This window comes from Elgaria multicarinata, chromosome 9 (assembly GCF_023053635.1).
Source record: "Elgaria multicarinata webbii isolate HBS135686 ecotype San Diego chromosome 9, rElgMul1.1.pri, whole genome shotgun sequence".
NCBI classification, from domain to species: Eukaryota; Metazoa; Chordata; class Lepidosauria; order Squamata; family Anguidae; genus Elgaria; species Elgaria multicarinata.
In genome coordinates this window covers 38761407-38780409 of record NC_086179.1, presented here as the reverse complement: position 1 = coordinate 38780409, position 19003 = coordinate 38761407, and the positions used below count along the sequence as shown (strand labels likewise).

The 19003-nt window shown below is 39.0% G+C and overlaps 1 protein-coding gene across 3 annotated transcripts in view; it reads left to right on the top strand.

Moving 5' to 3' along the window:
• Positions 1-18637, top strand: part of LUC7L2 (LUC7 like 2, pre-mRNA splicing factor) — a 28017-nt gene extending 9380 nt beyond the window's left edge. The window contains exons 1-11 of one of the 3 annotated variants that reach the window (XM_063133643.1): positions 2805-2865; positions 3669-3707; positions 4309-4403; positions 10557-10655; positions 11506-11616; positions 12854-12997; positions 14620-14796; positions 15051-15142; positions 15602-15631; positions 16621-16815; positions 18231-18637. In XM_063133643.1, the coding sequence (XP_062989713.1) occupies positions 3701-3707; positions 4309-4403; positions 10557-10655; positions 11506-11616; positions 12854-12997; positions 14620-14796; positions 15051-15142; positions 15602-15631; positions 16621-16815; positions 18231-18432 (1152 nt within the window). In that variant the 5' untranslated portion in view covers positions 2805-2865; positions 3669-3700 and the 3' untranslated portion in view covers positions 18433-18637. Of the gene's footprint in view, positions 1-2794; positions 2866-3668; positions 3708-4308; positions 4404-10556; positions 10656-11505; positions 11617-12853; positions 12998-14619; positions 14797-15050; positions 15143-15601; positions 15632-16620; positions 16816-18230 lie in introns of those variants that run through there. The other 2 variants (XM_063133642.1, XM_063133641.1) reach the window with 2 other exon arrangements.
• Positions 18638-19003: the final 366 nt, after the last annotated feature.

Genomic DNA, 19003 nt, shown 5'->3' with positions numbered 1-19003 from the left:
TCATCTCATGACAATAGTTCTGTCCAACCTAACTACCAGTTCTTAATTCTTGACAGTTCTGGGCTTTTAGTTTCTGTTTCTCTGACTAAAGTGAAAAGACACAGATAGGATAGGATTATTCTGTGTTTATGTGGTAATGGAGTGGGGCCAAGCAAGGCAGAGGAGTTAGTTAAGACAGAAAGACAATATATACACAGGGTGGATAAACATCTGTGATTAAAATAAATGTATAGAAAAATTGTATTTGCAGAATTGTTTTTTTTTTTTTTAAAAAAAATTAAATACTAAGTTTCTCTAAATGAATAGGTTACATTAAATAATCTATAAGCATGTTGACTGTACTGTTTTTTCACAAATGTTAGTATTAATGTTCTACCTACCAAAGGTAGCCATTTAATTTTCACCTGATGAAAAACTATTCTAGTCTGCCCAATAAATATCAAAAATCACTTTGACCCTTCAGTCATGGGCATTTACTTAGCTTTTGGGAGGACAAAGCTGGGCTAAGACTGAGCAAAACAGAAAGGAGCAGCATAGGAACGGGGGAAAAAGACAAAATTGTACAATATGGATCAGCCTGTTATTTCTGAGTAAATACATAGAATTATCCTGTTAACCTCAAATTGTCATGGGTACTTGTAATAAGAAAGACCCCATATGTGAGTTTTTTTTTTTTAAAAAAAGACATCCCCTCTATCTGGAAATAAGCATGCAAAATATATACAGTGAGATGTAGAGCATGTTTGTAAGCATGAAACAGTGTAAATAATATTCCCTCTAGTTGCAAATTAACATGGTTTAGCTGTTAGATTTGTATCATTGTTCAGGAAATATATGAAAACATTTCAGTGGAACATGTTATTTAATTCAGTGATTTAGATTTACCTTTTTTCTTGCTGATTTAAATCATGACCAGTGATTTAAGTTTCCTTGATTTACATCAATCCAACGTGCCTCGAAGTGAGTGTGACTGAGCTTGGTGTATGTTGGAGCTATTTTTGCAGGTGTGCTGGGCTTCTAAGACATTCAAAACTTCTTGGAAGTGCAGCACAATATTGATAAATTCCCTCCCCAAGCTTGGAAGAAGGGCTCGTAGTGAGGAATCATCCCTAACTCACACTGTATTTCAGAGATGTTTGGGTGCCTTGGATGTTCACTGTGACGTTAGAGACAAGCCCTCACCTTTCCCCCTTCATGAAGGGATAGAGTCTTGGTGGCCATAATTTTTTGCATGTTAGCAATGCCAGACATATTTGATCAAAATCTGATAAATTACAAGTTGTTTCAGAGGGCTAGATTTTTTTAAAAATGGGGCTAACGAGCCTAAAAAAGCCAGAGAACTTTATTATTTATTGCATTTTTATACTGCCCAATAGCCAAAGCTCTCTGGGCGGTTTAAAAACCCCAACAACCCATAAAAACCATTCAAAATACAAAACAACCAGTATAAAAGCACAATATAAAATACAATATAAAGACACAACCAGGATAAAATGAAGCAGCAATGCAGAAATTAATACAGATTTAAAATACAAATTTAGAGCAGCAAAGTTAAAATTAGCTTAACTGTTAAAATGCTGAGAAAATAAGGTCTTCACCTGGCATCCAAAAGAGTATAGTGTAGGTGCCAGGTGAACCTCTTTAGGGAGCTCATTCCACAGCCAGGGTGCCACAACAGAAAAGGCCCTCCTGGTAGCCACCTGCCTCAGTTCCTTTGGTAGGAGCTCTCGGAGAAGGACCCCTGATGGTCTGGGCAGGTACATATGCGAGGAGGTGTTCCTTAAGCGAGGTGGAGGCCCTTGGGAGTACTGCAATGACAAAACAAAATGAGATTTTTTACCTTGAGAAAGGGTTGTAGCTCACCCTCAGCAAGGGCCCTTACTGAGCTGGTAAGTGGACTTGTGGGAGCACAAGACATTAATGTTTAATTCAAGATTCAAATCCTGCTCAGCATGTGCTGATCATGGCGTGGTGGGCTTTTTGATCATGTGAGTCTGGTCGTTGTAAATGTAGCAATTGTCCTCATAGTTAGGTATATTATATGGAAATATGGTTTGGGCCAGACACCTTGCAAAAAAGGAAGCTGCTGTTTCTAAAGATGAACTTAGTTTTGTGTTCGCATACATTCACTGCTACAATTGCAAGAATAACCCCCCTCTGAGGACATTGGAATATGTAACTATAGAGCAGTAAAAGTTTCTTCTTTTTTTAAACACTTCTTTTTTTAAAAAAAAAAAATACCATGGTAACTATAAGTGCTGATGAATAGATATAGTAGCAATCAAACTTGTCTTTTAAATAGATGAGCAAAATGCTGTTTTAAATTTGTTTAAAAATTGGCAAGGCTCCAATGAGAGTTCATTTTTATGTAATGATGTACATTTTGAGAAGTTGCAACAGCTGAAAAATAAGGTTTTAAAAAACAAAATAGTCATCAGCAAGGCTGGAAAAAATACTTTAAATTCTGGGCATCAGAATCCACATTTTAGGCCCAAAATCAAATTCTTAGGATTCTGGATAATCTTAGATGAATGAAGATGGGAATAAAAAAAAAGAAAGAAAATATCGATACCTAGGAATTAAAATATTTTTCCAGCCATAGTTTAGGGACAGAGATTTCTTTCAGTAAACTCCCCTGAACAACAAGCTAGCACATTGCTGTCAGGCACAAAATAATTCAATTTTCCCACCATTCTTTACATTCAACATGTATTTCTAGATGCTGTAATGAAAATGCTGGCAGACTTTATTATATACAAACTGAACAATCTGGCCCCTTGTTTTATTTATAAAGGTTCAATGTATCTATGCCTGCCTACTTCATTCTGCAAGGGAGTGTCAGAAAGGCCCCGCATTCGCCGAGCCGTGAGTTATCGCTAACTTTTCAGATGTGTTAATTAATGTGGAATCAGCGACTTGTGTATTTAAAAAAGAGAGAGAAAGAGAAACTAGTGGGAAAATATCCCAGTTTCTCAAACCTTCTGCAGTAGCAGGCATGACTTTTAAAGACAACTCCAAATTTTCATTAGTAGAAAATGATTAAATCTAGAGAGTTAGCTTCTGAAAACCTATTGTTGAATGACTCTGAAGCTGTTCTAGTTTGTAAATTACATATAATTAGCCTCTAGATAAACTTTGATTTCTGAAACAAATATTTAAGTGGAATACAGCCCATCTGAAAATGTTACATTTTAGTTCTCCATAGGGCAGAGAATTAAACTGGAATTAAACAATGAAATGATTAAATCAAGGATTTAGAGTGTAGAGCCACTGCAGAAACTTAAGTTGCCTATTTCAGGCTTATTGGAATAGGATAGTGACTGCATTTATAACAGCAAACATCTGTACCTTCTGAGGTGAATGAAGTTGGGATAAAGTTGCAAAATATCCTTCTCTCAGCAGCTCTTATCTGCTTCAGTAATTCACCAGTAGGTTTTCATTTGCATAATTACAATTTAAGGGGTAAATTAAAAAAATGAAAAACATGAGTTGTAGAACTGCTGCTGCATCTGCAGACTGAAAATACTTTTTTCAGGGACCTCCTTTTCAATATGAAATAGTAACTATTCCACTATCCCTTTTCTGAAAAGAATATTAATCCTGCCATACATCAGTAGCCAGGTGTTGAGTTTATCATTTAGACCTAATATTTCCAACCTTGTTCACAGATGTGATTGATTAGACTTGCAATTGGACTTCAATGTGTGGTAAGCAGGCTGATGCTTTTGTGTTCATAGAAGTCTCAGTTTGTCCTTAATGCAGATGCAAAGTGTTCATCTTATGGGGTTTCAGCTCTCTTAAATAATGCTGCTTGTAGGCATTTTTTATTTCTTCCAGTGTTCTAGGTTTATAAAAACACTTCAATCTGTCTTGAATCTGCTCGAAGTAAAAGCATCAATGCCATAAATAAGGTCTTGAAGAAATGGCAGCTGGCATTCCGTAGACACTCAAGAAATATTTAGTAAATGCTTGCAAGGCTTTTCATACTAATGGCAAGGGCAGTCCACATTAATAGGAATAGAAATAGAAATCTGCGGCATCTGTACTTATGTTTTAGAGGCAATATATTGTTACTCAGTGTAGCTATATTTTTAGATTTCTTGCGTTTCTTTAGTGTCGGGTGGTACATAAAATAGTTATCACATGCAATCCATTACTGAGATTAAAGTAGTATTAACTCTTCTGTTTCTAATTTATTAGATTCTTGTTGTGTGAAATGGAGAACAGTCCTTTGAGCAATAGTGAAACAGCGCTAGTTCATAGAGTTTTATATCTGTCTAATCAGAAATGTGTGTTTCTGTGTTACAGGGGATACTACCCGTCAGCGAATCAAATTCAGTGATGACAGAGTATGCAAAAGTCATCTTCTCAGCTGCTGCCCTCATGATGTCCTCTCTGGAACAGTGCGTATTTTATATTATTCTTTGGCAGAAATCTCTTCCCTATCAGTATCTTTGTGAAGAAGTATCAAGATTTGAATGCAGTTGGCAATCATGTCAATTTTATCAGAGTTAGTAGTATCAAGACTCTGAACAACACAAAGCAGCCTTTAATTCCAGACATTCTTAGACATTAAAACATTAAAACTATATCTTGGGCCATTTGTACATATAAGCAATCTGTTTGAAAGAAGACGGTCTTTCACTATTCTAAATGAAAGAATTTGTGTTAGTGTCTAAATTGGGGGTGGCCAACTTCATATTCTCTGGATCCACTTTATTTTCCAGCTGTGTCTTGTCACATAAGCTGAATGCTTTGCAGATGGCCAGGTCCTATAACAGGCAGAGAACTGTAGTAGAGTGTGGAACTGGATGACCCTCTCATCCGTCCCTCCATGGGATGAATGACATATGGGGCCAAGGCCATGCCTACTGCCTTCATTTGCTTCCCAACAGACTAATTAGGTGCATCCACCTGACACATCTGCCAGGAAACCATGTTCCCCTGTTGGGGAGGCCAGTGTGCAGTGAAACAGGGCCTCAACTGAAAGGACAGCTGGAGGAGTAAACCGGCCTTATGTGGAGCTGGGACCCTGACTTGCTGCATGCCAGCCTTCCCCATTGTGGGAGGATTCACAGTGAAGCTAGCCCAACTGCGTTGTCATCAGCTAGAGGAACACTCCAGCTGCTGGCTTGGCCAGGAATGCTTCACCCCTGTGGCATCTTCCCCAGTGGAGAAGGTGTGGGGCCTTGCATGCTGTTTCATCGGTCCCATGGGGGAAACATGCAGCGCATGAACAGATTTGGATGGTGCAGGAAAGAGATGCTCCTTCCAGTGCTGGCCAAGTCTCCTATCATCCACAGTGCTCATAAGGGAATTCCTGGCCACAATATTACCTCTGATCAGAGGCCATCCCCCCACCCCTGGAAGAATTCCTGAAGGTGCCATAGGCCAGAATATTCTGCGGGCTGGAATAAGCCTGCAGGATGGAGGTTCTCCCCTATAACAAAGTTATCAGCATCTAGCAATAGAGATCTTACAGTTACAGAGCACATTCTGTTAGGCATAGCTAGGACATTTTATTTAAAAAATGTAAAGACTTAACATTAAAATGTGGACTTTCTCTATTTCTTACATATTGAAAAATTCTTTATTCTTGGTTTTGCTCATAGTATCATTTGTAAGAAATTCTAATCACACCCTGATATACTTGGGACCAAATGTATTTTGTTTTGGGAAGGGGTTGCTGTACTATGTTTGGGGGAAAAGAAAGAAAACAAAAAATGTAGGTCGAGAAATGAAATCGAGTGGTGAGTTATTGTCAATATTACCGATATGTTTATGGTCTCACTTTGTCTGGTTTATAGAAATATACATTCTGTAGTGGCAGGTTATAGTGGTACAGCCCAGGAACAGTTCTGCTCTGTAATGTGAGAAAACTATTCTGGGCAATACCACTTCAGACTGCTGCGTTTTCAGGGGTGGGTGTGTTTTGATTGACTGGCCTGCCAATTTTTTTAAATTTTTTTTTAAATCTCCGCACATAGAAGACTAGATGTTGTTGAGAACATTTCTAGCCTACCTGACATACTGAGTAGGGTAAAGTTTACCATTTGATTAACTGTTCAGAATAGATCTGAGAAATCTGAAAAAGTAGAAAGCAACAGGGGAGGCAGAAAAAGGATGGATGCGAAAGAATAATGTGGTGAGGGGAACAACCCAAAGAAGTTTGTGTCTCCCAGCAGAAGATAAATAGCCAAATTTATTTATTTATTTATTTAGAATATTTATATACCGCTCCCCATTGAAAAATTTCAGAGCGATGTACAAGATAAAATGAAAATAAAAACAGAATAAAATAGTTAAAACAAAATTTAAAAGAAGCAAAAACAGATTCAAGGCTGCATATTAAGGAAAGGCTTCTTGGAATAAAGAATTTTGAAAAAAAGGAGTGGGTACCATCCTTTTGAACTGCAGAGCACTGTGCTTCTATGCTTTAATGATAAGCCAGCCTCAGTAGCTGTTAAGTTGTGAAAAGCTCTTCTTTCTAAAGGCTGATATAGTTGCTGGTTAAAAGATTAGCTCCATTATGTCGGCAGGCTCCAGGGTCCCAGGCAGTGCCCTGGGCAGCAGTCTGCCAGCATCCAAGCTCTGAGGTATGTGGCTTCACAAGACCAGAAAAAGAGAATATCATAGCAAAGAAGTGAATATTGTGTGAGTTTGCAAGATACTGGCTATAATTTTTTATACTTGATACATTTTTCATATTGCAGCCTTCAGTGTCAAGTGATCTAAGAAGATCTTAGTATTTTTCTTTTGGGGGGGGTCTATTTTGTATTAAGATAATGATACAATACTGTAATAATGTTAATAAGGGGCCTACAAGTTTTAGCAACCTTAAGAGGCAGCCAAAAGCTATTCTAGCCCCCAGATCAGCCAATTCCCTACCTAGGAAAAAGGGCAGGGTCTTATATTTGACATATTGAGCTTTAAAGGCACTCACAGTTCCTCAGTAGCACAGCATGATATCAGGAGCAAGGCTCTACCACACACAAAGAACTCATGAGGCTGCTGGGAGCTTATTCCTGCATTCATATTGAACTTGGGAAATGCTGCCATAGAGCCGCATGATTGCAGGGGCAATCTCCAGCCAAGCTCAGAAGTATGACAGGGGCTTGCAAAAGCAGGGAGGAGGGTTGTTTGCCATGGTGAGCAAATATGTAGATCCCAGTATTAATCACCTTGGCTGCACAAATCAGTATTGTAATCTGAGTCTTGGATCTAGAGAAGTACAAGGTCGCTTTTGCTTGCATATGGTGATTTTTTTGTGTTTCTCTGAATGCATACTGGAAAAATTCCTCCAAAAGTTAGGAAACCTCCTATGTGGCACAAGAGGCTGCTGCTAGATGGCAAAATATACTCCTCTGTCCTCTCCCCCTCCTGGTGTGCACCGAAGTACTGTGTCCATGCTTACTTTGTTCCAAGGTTGAATATTTAAATTTTCCAAAGTGAATAGGAACCAAACAAATTCAGGAGTCCCAAAACCATTGCTAAACTTCTATTGGTCCGAACAGAAACAAACTGGAACATCATAAGTCACAGCTGGGCATGATCAAACCACATAAAGCAATTATTTTGCTACATTTCTCAAGAATATAAGAAAAAGACATTTTGACAGTTTGCAGTATAAGCAAACCCCCAGTGTCCTAGCCTCTCTAAGGATTTAATATCAGATTTATGTAACTAAATATACCAACAGGAAAAAAGAACAGTCTGGTTGCGGCTGCAGAGCTGAATTGGACTATAATTCATTGCATTAATAAACATTCCAAGTAAGAGAGAATTGTCGATCTTAAGTTCTATATTAGTTGCTAATTGTATGATCAGATAGGATCATAGGTTTTTAAGGATGTATTTGATTAGTTATATAATATTTAAGAACCTAAGAAGTGCCCTGATGCTGGATCAGACCAAGGGTCCATCTAGTCCAGCACTCTGTTCACACAGTAGCCAACGGCCAGGGATGAACAAGCAGGACATGGTGCAACAGCACCCTCCCACCCATGTTCCCCAGCAACTGGTGCACACAGGCTTACTGCCTCGAATACTGGAGATAGCACACAACCATCAGGGCTAGTAGCCATTGATAGCCTTTTCCTCCAGGAATTTATCCAACCCCCTTTTAAAGCCATCCAAATTGGTGGCCGTCACTACATCTTGTGGTAGTGAGTTCCATAATTTCACTATGTGCTGTGTGAAGAAGTCTTTCCTTTTATTTTCCTGGATCTCCCACCAGTCACCTTCATGGGATGACCCCGGGTTCTAATATTTTGAGAGAGGGAGAAAAATGTCTCCCTATCCACATTCTCCATACCATGCATAATTTTGTACACCTTTATCATGTCTCCCCTTGGCCTCCTTTTTTCCAAGCTAGACAATCCCAGTTGATGTAACCTTCCCTCAGAGGGGGAGATGCTCTAGCCCCTTAATCATTTAGTTGCCCTTTTCTGCACTTTTCCTAGCTTAGATTGTATTTTTTCTAGTAACTTGATAAGAGTTAAAGTGAATAATAGCACTTAGGTGTTATCGTTTTAGTATATTTCACAAATGTTGTAACATGGGATGCATGGCTAAAAAAGTATGTAGGGCATATACAGTCTGTCATGCTATTTCATTTTCTTTTCCAGGGTAAGATTCTGCATAGGTTTTATTGGACTTAAGTGTTCTGGTTAAAGTGGAGGTACTGATTATCATAAATATTAAAGATGTCAATCTTTTACATACATCACTCTTCTGTCCTTAGATTTAAACTGGTCAAATTCTTAATGCTTTTTCAAGATAATTAGTACATAAATCGTATTTTCTTCAAATCGGTGTATATTGGCTGTAACTAATGGCATCCAATTATTTGTATAGCCCCTTTACCATCTATTTCACTATGCATTTGATATTTATTTATTTATTTATTTATTTATTGCATTTTAATACTGCCCAATAGCTGCAGCTCTCTAGGTGGTTTTCAAAAATTAAAACCACAAAAACCATTCAAAATATAAAACAACCAGTATAAAATCAAGCAGCAATGCAGAAACTAATACAGATTTAAAATACAAATTTAAAACAGCAAAGTTAAAATTAAGTTACTAGACTGTTAAAATGCTGAGAAAATAAAAAGGTCTTCACCTGGCATCTAAAGGAGTATAGTGTAGGTGCCAGTCCAACCTCTTTAGGGAGGTTAGCCGGGGTGCCATATAAATGCTACTGTGCCATTAGATATCAATCCTGATGCTTGTATTTATTTCACAGAGTTGGTACTTGAGAACCTGTATTTAAAAAGGGAACTTGTTTCACCTCTTGAGTATTGTTCTAAACTAGAGCTCCATCAGACAGGGGGGAAATCACTCTTCTTTACCCACGCTTCTCTGCTCCCGCTTTCGTTGCTTGATACTTTCTTTTTCAAAAGAGGAAGTAAACAACATACATATGGCCCATTCAGGGGGCTGTTCTGATTGTGCTGCTTCTCCTGCATGCAGCAGGAGATAGCAGTAACTTCCATTTTAAAAAATATATTGGACTTTCTGGGTGGTTTTTTTGGCGCGAGGAAGGCCAGAAGGGACGGGAGGCAGACGACTTTGTGAGAAGGACCCGCGAAGATCCGTGAGTGCCCAGCAATGAGTGTGCAATAAAACGCTCGTCGGATGGAGCTCCTAGTCTCTCCCAGATCTGCTACCCTCCAGTCATGCTGGCTGGAGCTGATGGGAATTAAGGTCCAAAACATCTGGAAGGGAACGAGTTTGGGGAAGGCTGCTCTAAACTCTGTGATAGACAGTACTTTCCCCTATGCTATCATGGAGGCCATCAGTGAGAAGGTTTTTAGCTTTAGTGTTGGTTTTTAATTTTAGTTTTCCAGTTGCTGTTTTAAATGTGATACAGTATTTTAAATCTTGGTACTGCTGCTAGATTCTGTTTGGTTCTTATTTTTTATACTGTAGTTTTAAACTTTTACATTTTTATATTGTATTTTATTGTCTTGTATGTTATGTTTTTAATTGTTGTGAACTACCCAGAGAGCTTTGGCTATTGGTTGGTATGGAAATATAGTAAATAAATAACGGTTCTCCCTCAGACAAGCCATGCTGCCCGAGTTCAGACAACACGGCAAGCTGTGCCCAGGCGTGATGATGGAAATTTCACCCTGCACATGCCGTGACTTAAATAAACTACCTGTGGCTTATTTTGATCATGCGAACCAGCCCATTGTCATCTTGTTATTTGTCACAGCTTATTGTTAGTGGCATACATGGGAAAACATATTGAGGCTTTTCCAGCTTTCCAAGTATTTTAAAAAATGCTGCTATGGCTACATCATATATGGCTGAAGTTGAAACAAATATTTACTTGCTGTTCTATTTTGTGAGCATGGTTGTACTGAGGTTTGTGGAGACTTCAGTGCAGACTTACAATGGGAATAAATCTACCATGTTCTAATAATTATGGATTGTTATGTTATACAAATGATTTGAAAGTGGTCTTCTCTATTGTATCAGAACAGAATATGATCTCTAGTCACTAATTATGCAATATTTCCTTGTAAAATGCTGCTTTTGTCTTTTCAGAGGATGGATCTTGGAGAATGTCTGAAGGTGCATGACTTAGCATTAAGAGCAGATTATGAAATCGCATCCAAAGAACAAGACTTTTTCTTTGAGCTTGATGTATGTTTTGCCTTTGTACTATCTCCACCTTATAAAGGCTAAGAAATAGAGAATGGGGAGGATATCAGACTAGTATATGGTACAATTGTGTTTTTAAAAGCCTTAATTCTATCAGGGATTGTAGTGACTGCCAAATATTTCAGAATTATTTGACCAGAACTTGCAGTATTGCTCTTTATGAGAAATCCTTACTCCTGTTCCTTCCCCATTTTTAATGCCTCTTTCCTTGTCAGTTTAAATTCAGTAACAGATATGGCTCAGTCCCCTCATAGAACTGTACCCTCTAACCCGGGGTGCACAACCTGTGGCTCATGGGCAGCATGCAACCTTTGGGTGCAGGTTATGGAGTTTGCAGGTGGGCTCTGCACAAGCTGTAGCTGGATGGCAAGAAAAGACCACGGAATGGAAAACAGAAGAAATGAGGTTTTATTCAGCTGCAAGTAGGGAAACACTATTTTTATTTCCGATTAGTGATTGGAGATAAGAATGTTTGAAAGACATATAGGTACATGCGCAGCTCAGACCGTGCAGCCAACCCCAAATGCAGCTCTTGGGGCCAAAAAGATAGTGCACCTCTATTGGCTGAATGTTTGAACTGGATTTCAGTGTGATCAGTGCATGAAAGAGTGTCAAAGACTTAAAAGTGTACACTGAAAATACGCATTCATGAAAATCTTAGCTGCATTTGCTTTAGGAACTCCCAGATGGTGTACACAGTTACTCAAGTAGAAAACAGAATAAAGAGCATAAGACAAACATTTTTACGTTAAACTAGCCATTGGTAAATTAACTTTACCTTATGAAGAAATACTTAATTCCAATAGCGATCATATTTTGATTGATGCTGTAGGCAATGGATCATCTACAGTCGTTTATTGCTGACTGTGATAGAAGAACTGAAGTGGCAAAGAAAAGACTGGCAGAAACCCAAGAAGAGATCAGTGCTGAAGTTGCAGCCAAAGTAAGGTTTTAAACTCTCATTCTTCAGGGCACTCGTTTGATAATTCTTCTAGCTTGGTTCTTACTATTATTTCTACAGCAACTCTTTACTGTACAGAATTTAACAGAATTATCCCACTTGTCTCCTTAAGCATCCTGGCAACCCTCTGAGGTTATTAGCAGTTCCATTTTGCAGGTGTTGAACTACAGCTGAGAAAGGATAACATGCAGAGCTATGGGATTTTGACCTAAGGTTTGCTGATATTAGATTGTAAGCCTATGCGGCAGGGTCTTGCTATTTACTGTTTTACTCTGTACAGCACCATGTACATTGATGGTGCTATATAAATAAATAATAATAATAATAATGATCTGGGCCAAATTCTCTTGATTTTAGTCATTTTTAAAATATTTCAATTGCAAGCTTCTTGAATCAGACTGAAAATAAATGCATTGGCTTGAAAGAAAGAACAATAAACTAGAGATGCAAGAGCAGGTTTTAAGAACCTGTACACACTGAAACTTCCCTGCTTATTTTTCTTTTCTTTTTCCCTTAGAGGGGTAGGAAGATCTTCTGGGGTTATGCAGATAATCTAAGAAGGAATGAAACACCAACCCCTATCCCAATGTCATCTCAATTGCTGATGTTACGTGATTAATGGCCAATTTGCATGTGCTGTTGATCTTTTATATTGACTTGTAACAATGTCAGCTGTTCTTTCAAGAAATACCATAGACAAATTAATTCTGGTGAAAATAATATGAAGAGCAATTACTTCTAAGTATCTTGTGTTACATCCTATTTACTCAGGGAATGAGAGACTAGTAGCCAATTTTTTGTTTAAAAACCATAATTAGGCTTTGTTAAACTTCTGTGATTTTAAGACCTCATATAATTTTATATTAACAGCAAACTCATTCACCAAGTGCCTATTCGTACATGACCAAAATGGCACCACCCCCCAAAAAAGATGGCAGTTATCAGCATACAGAAATACAGAATCTCTTAAGCGGGGGACCAAACAGCCTTATAAACACTATGTTTTCTCATGCCCACAAAATGCTGACTGGAGGGGAAAATGGAAAAAAATAGGGGGACAGGTAATGGTATGAAGTATCTTGGAAGAGAACATGGCTGGAATACTGAACAGGAGCACCTGCACTGCATCATTTTGTTGCAGGTCCTATTTGTTGCTTATGTATAGTGGCTTTTGCATATTTCTGAATTCTTGTGTTTGTCTTACTTTCCCCTGCTAAAGGCTGAACGAGTCCATGAATTGAATGAGGAAATTGGGAAGCTGCTTGCCAAAGTAGAACAACTTGGAGCTGATGGAAATGTAGAAGAGTCACAGAAAGTAATGGATGAAGTGGAGAAAGCTAGGGCAAAGAAGAGAGAAGCAGAGGTAATCTGAATTTGCATTCTTCAGCAGTTACTTTCTGTTGGTCTTTGGGTGACAAGGTTCAAACAGTGGCCCTAACCTTAATATTCTTCCAATTAATATTCTCTATGAACAGATTAATCCACACTGTTAGCATATAGGAAGATGGTTTAAATTGCTTTTACTATACTAATAGTCCCTAAAAGTCAAGGAAATCGGCATATGATTTAACAGTTTGGGTGGTGTGTGTGTGTGTGTGTGTGTGTGTGTGTGTATATATATATATATATATATATATATATATATATATATATTCTAATCTCACGTCTTACCAAGCATGGAGGAAAGGCAGAAGTTGTGTGAGGAACTCATGCTACTTCTTCCCTTTCTGGAAGCCTGGTGCATAGTGAGAGTGAAGCCCCTGTGTATGCCAGAAGATTTGGGGAAGGGTCTATTGCAAAACCACTATTCTGCAAAAGACCAGTCCAAAGTGAGACATTGACCTCCTTCCCCTCCATATCCTTTGTGTGTTCCAAAAGATTCAGGGATGACGGGGTCAATGGTGATGACAAATCCTGGCCAAGAAAAAGGTCATGACTTAGGTACAGAAACAAAAATAATCTCATCAGTATGATTTCACCCATTTTTCAGCTTTTTAACTAGTTACTGTAGGATTGCTTAAGTTCTTCCTGAAAATGCTTATTAGCATGATCTATGTAGTTTTTTCTCTCCCATGCACATACGAAACATTGTTTGAATCAGTTTTAAATTGTTTATTTATTTATAACATTTCTTGGCCACCTGTCAGGGCAGCAGCCCTCACAAGGCGGCTTACAACAATGTTATTACATGCACTCTAAAATGGTGGCTCCCCACAAGCTCCTCCTCACACCTGCTGCCACAGTAAGGGGGATCACACATGGGGAAGGATCACACATGGGGAAGGTAATCAGCTAGTTATTCCACTTCCCTAAGCTAATCACACCTCAGATACTGAACTTGTTGCCAAAATAGAGCCACTGAGAAGCAACAGGGAGGATTGCAGAAATACACTCACACACCATCTTTAGAAGATATACTAAGGGGGCAGCTCCTCTACCCCCAGATCCCTGTGAGGACTAAGCTGAGTGGCCTCCAGCAGCTACAGAATGATGTGTCAGTTGGATGGAAGAGAAAAAATGGGGTGGGGAGAGAGGGAGAGTGAATTGGCCTGCTTGATAGCACAGCAGAGGAGAGTGTGGCTGGCTAGAACCCTGAACAGGAACATTCCTGTTAAGAGGTAAAGATACATTGCAACAATTTGTTGGAGGTCCCACTTGATAGAAATAAGTGGCCATTACAACCTCTTTACTTTTGGTTTCAGAATTACCTAACAATGTGACAGCAGAAGAAACAACCAGGAAAACAATCACATATAACAGAGAATGGAGGCAAAGGGAGGTCTTTAAATCTGAACTCACTGAGAGTTTGTAACTGGAGGGTGCTGATTGTGCTTGGATCTCTTATCCTTGGCCAAATCTCCTATTCCTGTTTAAGGAAGGGACATGTTGTTAAAACTGTTCCAGCTAGCAAAGAACATTCTGTACCCATTAAGAATTTTTGTTTTGTTAATGTATTTGAAAGAAGTATTGTGTTGTCTCTCCCAGGAGGTATACAGGAATTCCATGCCTGCTTCCAGCTTCCAACAACAGAAGCTTCGGGTCTGTGAAGTGTGCTCAGCTTATCTTGGTCTACATGATAATGACAGGCGGCTTGCTGATCACTTTGGAGGAAAATTGCACTTGGGTTTTATTGAAATAAGAGAGAAGCTTGAAGAACTTAGGGTAAATACGTACTGCTTTCTTCAAACTTAGTGATTGTTATTGGTCAGACTATTTTTATAGCTTTGTATTAGTTGATACTTTATTTGAAATTCATACTGGTGCGGCTGGGAATGAGGGGTTGCTTTAGAAAAGAAACAGTGTGAATGATTATGCCTTACTGCACTTTAAGTAGGTAGGAACTTGACTTAGGCTTGTGTTTAAGAACTATCTTCTGAAGATTTTAGTTTTATTTATTTTAAAATCATCTTTTTCAGAGAATTGTGGCTGACAAGCAGGAGAAACGAAATCAGGAACGTCTAAAACGAAGAGAAGAAAGGGAGAGAGAAGAAAGGGAGAAGCTAAGGAGGTAGAAATCTAGTCTTGTTGTTGATCTGCATGATAGTACATATTTGCACTTCCTGCCACTATTTTATAAGGTTTCTGTCATTTTAGAAAGTGGTCCTGCAGCTTCAATGCTACCACTAAGAGTTTTTTTATAAATGGAGCAGCAAAGATGAAAATGCTCACAGCTTTAAATGTGCCTGATGCATTTCAATATTAGCCTTTCTTAGGGGCTGAACAGTCTTGAACTATTTTACTTGCATGTATTTGGCAAGTGTGATGTATTTTGAAGAGCTAGAGGTGTGGATTTCATTAGTGAAAAATGGAATAGGCCGCATGGAAGAATCTTTTTGGTGCAGTATCTTCAGTTTTTGACCTAGATTTTAGACAGTTTTCATCATCAATTGTGCAGTTAACAAACAAAATGCTTTTCATTAATAATGTCCTCTTTTAATGTCCATCTTTATTTTACCCTTGTTTGCAGATCTCGATCCCATAGCAAGAACCCCAAAAGGTAGGGTGTCTTCTTTTTCCTATAAATTTTCATAAGTTTGAGCCATTAAGTGTAGAAGGTTTTCTCAAGACAAGAGGCATAATCTTGATTCCCGGACCCAACAATGGGGCTTCCATTGTTAATTCTTAACAGATACCTTCACAAGCCCATAGCATGGAGAAGGGAAAATTCAGATGCTAGACACCAGCTCCCATCAGTCTCAGCCAGCATGTACTAGGATGAAGGGAAATGTAATTCAGCAATATCTAGAGTACCACAGATTCCTTTTCCCTGCTCTAGTGTTTCATCACTAGCCATGAAGAAATCCCACTGGGTCACAACCATGCCTCGTTTCCTGTGTAACTTGGGTATTTGTGCTTGTTGCTGGGAAACTTGGAATCTTAGGTACGCTCTTATTAATGCTGAGATCAGGGGTAGACATTTTAGTTTCAAAAGGCAAGGTGAGTCTGCTGTAGAATTGAAGCTTAATCTAGATACTACAGGGCTCATTGTGACTGTGGAGCACATTATTACTGGCTTTTTATTTAATTATTTAACAATAGTTATGAATTGCTTATATTAAAGAAATTTCTAAGTGATGTACAAAAATAGTAATAGTGTTGAATAGTAAGCTACCACTTGAAGTTTAAGATATATGGGGGTGAATTGACTGCTGTTTTTAGATCAATGGGAATATTAGTTAGAGTTAGAAGTAGGTTGTTGTTTTGGTTTTTTAAATCCAGAAGATGCAAATTCCTACATAGCATATCCTGGAATAAGTGTAGAGTGCTGCTGCCTTGGCAGTGGCAGACAGTGTAGGAAGTGATTTCTCTGTAGCTATTCTTAATCAGCTACTATTTAGATTTTCGGGTTATAGTGATGCCCGTCTGCCTCAGACATTCTGCTGATCATTAAAACTTGCAAACTCTTGGTAATAGATGTTGCCAGGAAAAGACCTTGCATGTGGGGTTGACTCAGTAGCTTCTCATTCACCTTAAAACTCTCTTCAGATCTAGATCCCGAGATCGCCGCAGACATCGATCTCGTTCCTCCTCACGTGAACGAAAGAAAAGAACTCGCTCCAGGTCCCGTGAGAAACGTCACCGTCACAGGTCTCGCTCTACCAGTCGCAGCAGGAGCCGCAGCCACCAGAGGAGCAGGCATAGTTCCAGGGACAAGAGCAGAGAACGCAGTTCTAAAAAAGGGTAACATTTGGATTTGCCCCAAAACTTTAATTATCATCCCCTGATACTTTGATATTAGAGTACAGCTCTTAGCATGCATGCAACTCTTTTCAAACTGGGGGGCGTTATAGTAATTCTGAGAGCCAGTGTGGTATAGTGGCTAAAGTGTTGGACTTGGCATTGGGAGATTCGGGTTCTAGTCCCCACTTGGCCTTGGAAAACCCACTGGGTGACTTTGGGTCAGTCACAGACTCTCAGCCCAACCTACCTCACAGGGTTGTTGTGAGGATAAAATAGACAGGAGAAGGATTATGTACGCCACCTTGGGTTCCTTGGAGGAAAAAGCCAGGATATAAATGCAATTCTTCATCATCATCATCATCTTCTCTTTAAATTTCTTGTCAGTAACTCATCTTTTCTTTTGCCCTTTGTCTCCTCCAGTGTCAATTTTTAGATTGAAAGCTACTTGTACAGGGACCAGTCTCCAAGTCCAAGTTCATTTATAACCATAGGTCATCACTAGTTAAGATAATTGGCAGTACTATAGTTCTGAATCTCTTGTTTGTTGTGGTTGAAACGTAATAATGGTGTCAGAATATAAAAAATAATGCTGTAGTACCGGAAGCAGGGAGCCTTTGACTGGGTTCAGACAACACGATAACCAGTGGTGGTTAAAATAGTTGATGGTTGTCATGTTGTGTGGAGGGATTTTTTTAACCAATGGTTGGTTATCTGGCTGAAATAACCCACACAAAGAACCAACGCTCTGCAGAGTTGGCTATTTGAACCACTGTTGGTTATCGTGTGGTGTGGCAGCCACCATCGATTATTTTTGTTAACCACTGAGTTGCAAGGTAAAAGCTGTCAAAGTGGAGGCTGCCACTCCACACGATAACCAACAGTGGTTCAAACAGCCAATTGTGCAGAGTGTTGATTCTTTGTGTGGGTTATTTCAGCCAGATAGATGCTTTTTTGGCAGCAATGGCTGATGGGATACTAGCGGGAGGAGAGAAGGCAGGGGATGAGTGAGTCAACTCAGCATGGACTAATAGTCAACTCAACGCTGATCCTAATCCACACCACAGTTGATTATTATCATGTGTGGGGAGGACCCCCAAGATAAACTGTCGAGTTGATTTATTACCCCACCGTTGACTACCATGCTGTCCAAACACAGCCCTTGTCATTCTACAAATGTGCAAACTCTTTCCCTGACAAGTCAGGTGAAGAGAACATTAGCTTGAACTCTTTTCAAGGAATTTATTTGCTCTGTTTATGACCAGTAGTTAATATGCTAGCCAGCAACAATTTGGTTCTTCATTTTGAGCTTTCTGTACATGGTGTAGTACCTTAGTAGACTGGTCTCTCTAGCTAAAATTAATAAATAATAAGTTTGTGAAGTAATGTAGATTTTCAATGTGTTGTAATTTTTTCAGGCCTTCAAAAGAAAGATCTTCCAGAGATCAAGAACGATCAAGAGACCGCAACAGAACATCACGTGACAAAGAAAGGAGCCCCACCAGAGAAAAGTCACCTAGAGACCGAGACTGCAAAGACAGGAAGCGTTCCTATGAAAGTGCTAATGGCCGATCAGAAGACAGGAGAAGCTCAGAGGAACGTGAAGCAGGGGAAATATAACTGGCTGTACATTCACTTGATCCTTTAGCTTCCTATGGAGTTGCATACTGTGGTTTAGTTTACAGTTATTCAAAGGGACACCAATGAGCAGTTCCACACACTGATCCAACTAGGTTAGATGATGTACAGTGTATAAAAATGGTTATAATGAAGCCTGAATTCACCCCTTTCAATTGATGACAGCTAAAGCAGTGTCCTTCCCCCCTTCCAATAAACTTGTAAAACATATTTTCAAAGATCTCTCCCAAAAATACAACAATTTTATGTACGAAGATGTAGATCTCAATGTTTTATTCTCCTTTTTCAATACGAGTTATAGTGAACAAGCTATATTGTGCTCTTTGCCTTGGATGCTTTCAAACCTTTATAAGCTCCACTAATTTTGCTCCTGTCCCATCAGCAGCACTGAGTGGTTTTTAAAGTGGGTGGGTGGGTCCCAAGCTTTTATTATCACTGTAAGATTGTGTTCTCAGTTGCTTCTCAAGAGCCTAAGATGTTTGGCAGTATGTTTAGATTGGGGACGTGTGCTGGAGAAAACGGAAAAAAATGTTTTTTTGGTTTTTTTACAGTG